Genomic DNA, 7,049 nt, shown 5'->3' with positions numbered 1-7,049 from the left:
TGGGGATACTGGGGGAGTTGGGGGGAAAATGGGGGTCCCTGGGGATACTGGGGATTTCAGGGGGGAAATGGGAGTCCCTGGGGGCCATGGGGACATTGGGGGTGTCAGGGGAGACCTGGGGGGCCCAGGGGACATTGGGTGTGCCTGAGGGGGCAATGTGGGGGGTGCTGGGGGGGAATGGGGGTCCCTGGGGACATTAGGGGTGTTGGGGGGACTGGGAATCCCTACGGATATTGGGGTTGTCTGAGGGAAGAGGGAAACGGGGCCCTTGGTCTCTAGGGACACCGGGGGCACCATGGGCCTCTGAGCAGGGATATTGGGGGGTCTCTAGGGATATCAGCAGTCTTTTGGGGAGAGCTGTCGAGATGGTGCCATCAATGAATTTTCTTTTATAGTTCCAAGAAATAGGTGTCTCTTGGCAGCTGATCTCTTCACAAGTGACAGTGCAAAGTGACCTGCTTCCTCGTGGCTGCTGCGTGTCTTCCTTTTCCCTGCGAATTCTGCGAGAAAAGGGACATCGACGTCCCCGGGAAAAGGGGTAAATAGGGAGAGGGAATTTGGGAGGCTGTTTGGTGGGCAAGAGGGTTTTGAGGAAGCAGAGAGCCCTGTGGGAAGGGGTTTGTGCTGGGCGAATTGCTGCCCCGAATCGCTGCCCTCAGCGCTGGGCTGACACCTGCGCAGGACGTTCCTCGTCCCCCTCGCCGACCCGCGCGCTTGCTGACGTTTTCCAGGGGCACCGGCATGGATCGCAGCAGCAGGAGCTGCGCCGATGCTGCCGCCCGCCTGCCTGCGGGACCGCGCAGTGCTGGTGTGAGGCCCGGCCGCGTCAAGCGCCGCAAAACCAAGCGGGAGCGTGACTCCGCCAAATTCGGCCAGAAGGTCGCCGGAGCCAGGCGGCTGGAGCCCAGGATCCCGTGGAGGGTGGTGCCGGTGCCGCCGCTGCCTGTCCGGGGCTGCCGCTGTGCTGGCCGGCCCCTCCGCAGCCCCGTTTCGGCCCCCAAGCCGGTCGTCATCACCCAGAACCGCCTCAGTCAGCACCTGGGCATGTTCAACAGGGAGGTGAAGTCTGTTGATATTGAGAGGCTGCTGAGCCCCTGCAACGGGCCCGAAACCGCCCCGGCGAGCCCCAGCGGGAAGGACGCCCGGACGGAGCTGCAGCCGCAAGCCGACATCCCGGCTGCTTCCAGCCCTGCCACGGATCCCTCGCTGCAACGCCTCCCTGAGGGGCAGCCGCAGACGGAGCACGGGAGCGGGGAGCCCTGGCCCGCTGCTGCTCCCACTGCTGAGGAATCAGTGCCAGCTCGCCCCGAGCCCAGCGCGAGCCGAGCCAAAACACCGACGCCCCCAAACAACAAGGAGAACGTGCCCCCGCCAGGTCCGGGGCTGGAGCGTGGGGCGGCCGGCCTGCCCTGGAGGGAGATAGCTTGCAAGCTCCGAGTGCTGCTGGGCCGCACGCTGGCGTTCCCGGGACGCGATCTGGTYGGCGAGCGGCGTCAGACCATCCTCGCTGTCCTGCTCGACAGGCACCGGGCCTACCCTGACCTCTCCGCACTGCTGGCCCACAAGACCCGGGCGGTGGACGCTGCTCCGCAAGGTCAGCAGGAGTGGAGCAGGGCTGCACGGGTCTGCGCAGGACCTGCTCCGGGGTGTTTCTCCCAGAGCCGGGTCCCCCTTTTCCCATAGCACGCTCGCCAGGCTCCTGGGTCCCTGTTGCATGGGGGTTCCTGGCCCAGGCGGCGTTTGGGTTTTGCTCACGGCTCCCTGTTTTCTCTCCCTGGCAGATTTTGGGAGCCCCGGCACCCCAGAAGAGGAGCTGCTCTTCACTATGGGGTTGAACGGTGGTGGTGGGAACTCCGAGCCGGACGCTTCTGGGAAGCGGAGAAGGAGCGGGGGCCTGCCCTCTGCCTGCAGCTGCACCCCCAGCCCCCTGCAGACAGCGGTAAAGAGGGTGAGTGCCTTCCCGCCCAGAAAGCTGCCTTCCCTGCCCAGGAGCAGGGAAGTTCTCGCTCCATTCAGCTGCGCTCCCTCCCGCTGTTGGAAACCGGACAGGGGCCAGCTGCAGCGGGACTGCCGCGGGGCCGTAATCCCCCTCTCTTTCCCAGAGGGCAGGTCCTTGCAGCCCCGCTTTGCCAGYAGCTGGAGAAAGAAGAGGGAGGGAGGGAGGTGGGAAATACCGGTGCCACCCTCCGCCCGTGGTTAGCTGCTGGCGATGCAGGAGGCAGCCTGACTGGCTGGTCCGGCCTCACTGGGGTTTATTTATTCTTGGCATCCGCACAGAGCCATTTCTCCTGGACCCTGGGGCATGAGGAGACGGGAGGCGTGCTCCCGGAGAGCCCTGCCACGCTCTTTTGCATCCATGGAGAGAGGAGAGCAGCGTGCAGGGAATCCCCGCTGGGGCAGGAGGCGTTCAGCCGGCATGCGAGAGCTCTGCCCCGCGGCGAGCTCCTGTCTGACTCTGCCCRTTTCTCCCCCCTGGAGGGGCCAGGCCTCCTGTGCAGGGCTGCGCCCGGAGCCGCTCCGTGTTGCAGGGCCTCCTCGGAGCCTGCTTGGAGGTCCAGGACCAGGCCAGAGAAAACCCTCGTGGACTTCGGCGAGGACGCTGTGGAGGGATGCAGCTGGAGCCGTGGGCTGCCTCTTGCAGTGGGCGATTTGGGCCTGGACAGCACGAGCCTGCGGCGCGGCCTCTCTTTGCTTGGACCGCAGCAATACGGGTTGAGCCAGCGTCCCACTGCAGAGCCATGCGCTTCCCGGCACCYGGACTTGGTGCGCGGGGCTGCCCCAGCCACGGCCAATGTCTTCGGAAGCACCTGGAGCCCCGGCACGTTTGAGCTCGCTGAGCACCAGCTTCCCCCTGCGCCGGGCTGGCCCCACTCTGCACGCCGGCACGGCTCCTGCTCGCGGTGGCCGCGCCGTGCCCTGGAGGGGTTGGTGCCCTGCCGGGAGACGCGGGAGCTGGGCCGCAGCAATCTGCCGGCATCCTCCCAGCATGGAGTCTGCTGGTGGGAGCACCAGGGCAGCCCAGAGAGCTACCAGCCGTGGGACCACAAAGCCTGGGAGCTGCCCGAAACGGGGCCCGGCGGGAGCCTGCTGGGCCCAGAGGACGCTGAGCGGCTCCGCGCGCTCCAGCGCCTGCCCATGTCCTTCTTTCCCCCTTCGGAGGCGCTGGAGCGCAGCGGCTCCCCTCTTTTCCTGGCACACGGATGCCTCCCGGTTTACTCCAGCCCTGAGGCCTGGGTCTTCCCCCGCATGAAGCTGTACTGAGACTAGCCATGGTGAAAGCAGCGGGGAGGCAGGAGCCTGCGGAAGCCGGTGTTTTATTGCGGTGCGGGCCAGCATCGCTGCGCCGGGGCATGTCCCGCCCTCACGTTGCATCCCGGCGCTCCCTCTGCACCCAGAGTCGGGGCTGGACCTCCATTCCTGGAGCCTCCCTCCTCTCCGGCCACCGCATGCTCAATAAAGGCTGTTTCTCCCAATGGTGGCATCGCCGACCCTTCCTCCCCGCTGCTCCCCGGCCCGGTGCCGGCTCTCTTCCCTCCCTCGGCCGGGTGCCACGTCCCRGAGGGCGGCTTCCCAAGCAGCTTCCTGATGCCGTGGGGATCCGTGTGCAYGTCAGGATCCGTGCTGTCCCCTCCCCAGTGCCTGCTGGCCCGGCAGTTTTGCATGGGGATGTCGCTGATCCGTGCGTGCCAGGTTGGAGCGCGAGTCCGCCTCCTCCGGGCAGCACGAATTATCCGGACGGCTCCATGTGTCCCCACGCAGCCTCTGAGAAACCTGGGCCCAGCTGCGGGATCCCTGGGGATGCTGAAGCACGGCATAACAGCAGTTAGCRCCGCCTGGCCTGCAGCCTCCCACTCCCTCGGCGTGTCTGCCCAGTCTCCTCCGAATCCCCGGCCCGGGAGCGGGATGCTTTCCGGGGGGGGATGGAGGCTGCAAAGCGAGGAGGAAGAGGAAGGCTTTGGGCTGCCTCTACTGCCTACAGCACCTTGTCTTCCTCCCCAAAGTCTTCCTCCTCTTCCTCCGTGTAGTTGCTTTTCAGGGCCCTTTTGAGCTTCGTCCAGAAGAGCTTCTGGGCCTCGGGCTGCGGAGGCCAGCTGAGGTAGGTCTTCTTCAGCATCACCTTCCGCATGCGGTGGTAGGCGGAGAGCTCCGCGTTGGGGATGGCCTCCAGGAAGACCAGGACCAGCACGTCCTTGAGCTCGTCGAAGAGGCGGTAGCTGGCCAGCTGGATCTCCAGGGAGCACCACTCACTCTGCAGGTAGCTGCGGCTGATGACGCAGATGGTCTTGCGGCTGTTGTAGATGCTGTCCACGATGTTGTCGATGATGCTCCTGCCGGGCCTGAAGTCGCGGTGGTGGAGGCAGAGGCGGAAGGAGCCCCGGCCACTGCCCCGCTCCAGGTTGGGCACCAGCTCCTGCAGCACCCAGCTCTCGTCGGCCGAGTTGTAGGAGATGAAGCTGTCGTACTGGTACCGCTCCTCCTCTTGCCGCCGCCAGCGCTCGTTCACCCAGCAGCGGAGGATGTAGAAGTGGTACTTGAGGCGCCAGTAGGCCCGGTGGTAGAGCAGCGGCAGCACCATGAGGAGCAGCAGTGCCGGTGCCGTGCCTGAGAACAGGTAGAGCCCCACGTCCAGGAAGCAGACGTGCATGTCGAAGCTGTACACATAGGCCGGCTGCTGCCGCGAGCCGCAGGTGTAGTTGTAGAGGTACACCAGCTGCACCCGGCTGTTGTTCAGCCACGTCTGGAACCAGGTGTTCTCGCAGGTGCAGCTCAGCGGGCACTTGCGCAGGTCCAGGTAGCGCAGGGCGCTCAGCCGCTGGGCCACGCTCTGGTTGACCGTCTGCAGCTCGTTCTTGGCCAGCTTCAGCGTCTCCAGGCGGCTGAGGTTGCCGAAGACCTCCAGGGTCAGGGAGTGGAGCCCCACGTTCTCCAGGTCCAGGGTCTCCAGGCGGGAGAGGTTTTTGAAGATGCCCGGCGGCAAGTCCTGCATCCCATTGCTGCTGTCGGCCAGCGTCAGGTACTGCAGCTGGGCCAGGTCATCAAAGACGTCGGAGGGGATGGAGAGCAGCTTGTTCTGCGAGAGGAAGAGGGCGCGCAGGGCCGTGAGGCCCTGGAAGAACTTGTAGGGGATGATTTTGAGGCCGTAGGGCTGCTGGGCCTGCAGCTTGAGGTCGTAGAGCCGATGCAGGTACATGAACGGGGGCTGCTGGCTTTGCTGCTTCGTGATGTACTGCAGCTTGTTGCCCCTCAGATCCAGCACCTCCAGGGTGGCTTGCACCGGGCGGAAGATGTCGCTGCTGATCTCCTGGATGTGGTTGCCATCCAGGTAGAGCTTACGGAGGCTGCACAGCCCCTGGAAGGACTTGCCCGTCAAGTGCCGGATGTTGTTCCCCCCCAGGTCCAGCGTCTGGAGCTGGCTCAGGTTGCTGAAGACGTCGGAGAAGAGGACGGAGACGTGGTTGTTGCGGAGGTTGAGCGTCTGGAGCCGGCCCAGGTCGGCGAAGCTGGACTGGTAGAGGTCGGTGAGGAGGTTGTTGTCGAGCCGCAGCTCGGTGAGGTTGCGCAGGCCCTGGAGCGCGCCCTTGTGCAGGTCGGCGATGTTGTTGATGTTGAGGTGCAGGACGCGGAGGCCGGGGGCATAGGCAAAGGCGCTGCGGCTGACGGTGAGGATGCGGTTGAAGCGGAAGGAGATGTTGTAGAGGCTGGGCAGCCGCGCGCCCGCCTCGCAGGACGGCAGGCGTTTCAGGAGGTTGTGCTCCACCACCAGGCTCCGCAGCCCCTGCCGCTGCCCCCAGCTCAGCAGCTCCGCCACGCAGCCCACCGAGCGCAGCTCGTTCCACGAGAGGTCCAGGGTGCTGAAGCGCGGGCATGGGGCGAAAGTGCCCTGCCGCAGGGCCTGGATGCCGTTCCGGTGCAGCCGGAGCTGCCTCAGCCTGGCGCCCTGCAGGTACCAGCACAGCTCGCTCACGCTCTCGTTGCCCAATGCCAGGCCGGAGTAGTCCATGCTGCGGGGCCGCACGTCGGAGACGTTCAGCAGGCGGAAGACGTCCAGGGGGTTCCCCAGCAGCTGGAGCCAGCTGAGGTTCTGGAAGCGGACCCGGGCGAAGGACTCCACGTCGGAGATGTTGTTGTAGGACAGGTCCAGCACCCTGACGCCGCGCAGCAGGTCGGGGCTGGCGCCGCTGACGCCCACCAGCGAGTTGTTGCAGAGGCGCAGGACAAGCAGGGACGAGGGCAGGAGGGGGCCGGGCCCCAGCGAAGTCAGGTTGTTTTTGCACGCGTCCAGCTCCCGGAGCTGCCGCAGGTTCTGCACGCTGCTGGCCACCTCGCCAAAGCTCTGCAGGTGGTTGTTGTGCAGGACCAGGGAGCGCAGGTTGGCCAGCGGCTGGAAGATGCCGGAGCCCAGGGTGCTGAGCAGGTTGTGGTGCAGCAGCAGGCAGGAGAGGTTGGCGAGCCCCTGGAAGGCGCCCGCGGCCAGCCCGGCCAGGCGGTTGTGGGACAGGTCGAGCGTGGCCAGCGCCCCGAGGCCCGTGAAAGCCCCCTGCTCCACCTCCTGCAGCTGGTTGAAGGCCAGGTCGAGGCGCCGCAGCTGGGGCAGGTGGGTCAGGGCACCGGGCGGCAGGCGGCGGATGGCGTTGTGCGAGACGTTGACGGCCGTGGCACCTGGTGGCAGGTCGCCCACCGCGCTGCCGATGTCCCGCACGAAGCGCTGGATGCAGCGGAAGCTGCCGGCGTCCCGTGCCGTCTGGATGCAGTTCCGGAAACCGTAGGCTGAGCCCCCCGGCATGCCCAGCAGCACCGAGACCCACAGCGCCAGGAGGGGACGCATCCTGCCCCGTGCCTGCGAACAACGGCACCACCTCGGTCCCTCGCACCCCCACGGCAGAGACAGACACCAGGGTCCCAAGCTGGGCAGGGGACGCCGGGGTCTTGGGCAGGCAGGGCAGGAGCTTAGGGACCCAGACACCTGGGTCCCGAGCTGGGGATAGGGACGCCGGGGTCCTGGGGGTCTGGGGGCCCGGACGCCTGGGTCCCGATCCGGGGATGGGGAC

General features: G+C 66.4%; 2 protein-coding genes across 2 annotated transcripts; one reads left to right on the top strand and one right to left on the bottom strand.

Annotated features, from left to right (window-relative positions):
• The first annotated feature begins 741 nt into the window (after window positions 1-741).
• On the top strand, window positions 742-3,261 carry PRR19 (proline rich 19). Its single transcript, XM_026077397.1, has 3 exons — window positions 742-1,594; window positions 1,782-1,948; window positions 2,986-3,261. The coding sequence occupies exons 1-3, from the start codon at window positions 742-744 to the stop codon at window positions 3,259-3,261; spliced, it is 1,296 nt and encodes a 431-aa protein (XP_025933182.1).
• Window positions 3,262-3,973: 712 nt separating this feature from the next.
• LOC112971720 (toll-like receptor 13) lies at window positions 3,974-6,826 on the bottom strand. Its single transcript, XM_026077384.1, has one exon. It carries the CDS (start codon window positions 6,824-6,826, stop codon window positions 3,974-3,976), a length of 2,853 nt encoding a protein of 950 aa, XP_025933169.1.
• Between the last annotated feature and the right edge of the window lie 223 nt (window positions 6,827-7,049).

Source organism: Apteryx rowi, unplaced genomic scaffold, assembly GCF_003343035.1.
Source record: "Apteryx rowi isolate R43461 unplaced genomic scaffold, aptRow1 scaffold_1113, whole genome shotgun sequence".
Lineage (NCBI taxonomy): Eukaryota > Metazoa > Chordata > Aves > Apterygiformes > Apterygidae > Apteryx > Apteryx rowi.
The sequence above is the reverse complement of the archived record's forward strand: the minus strand, read 5'-3'. Positions and strand labels throughout refer to the sequence as shown.

Bases quoted from the DNA above. Each gene is read 5' to 3' on its own strand.
- LOC112971720 (XM_026077384.1), bottom strand. From the start codon at position 6,826: ATGCGTCCCCTCCTGGCGCTGTGGGTCTCGGTGCTGCTGGGCATGCCG.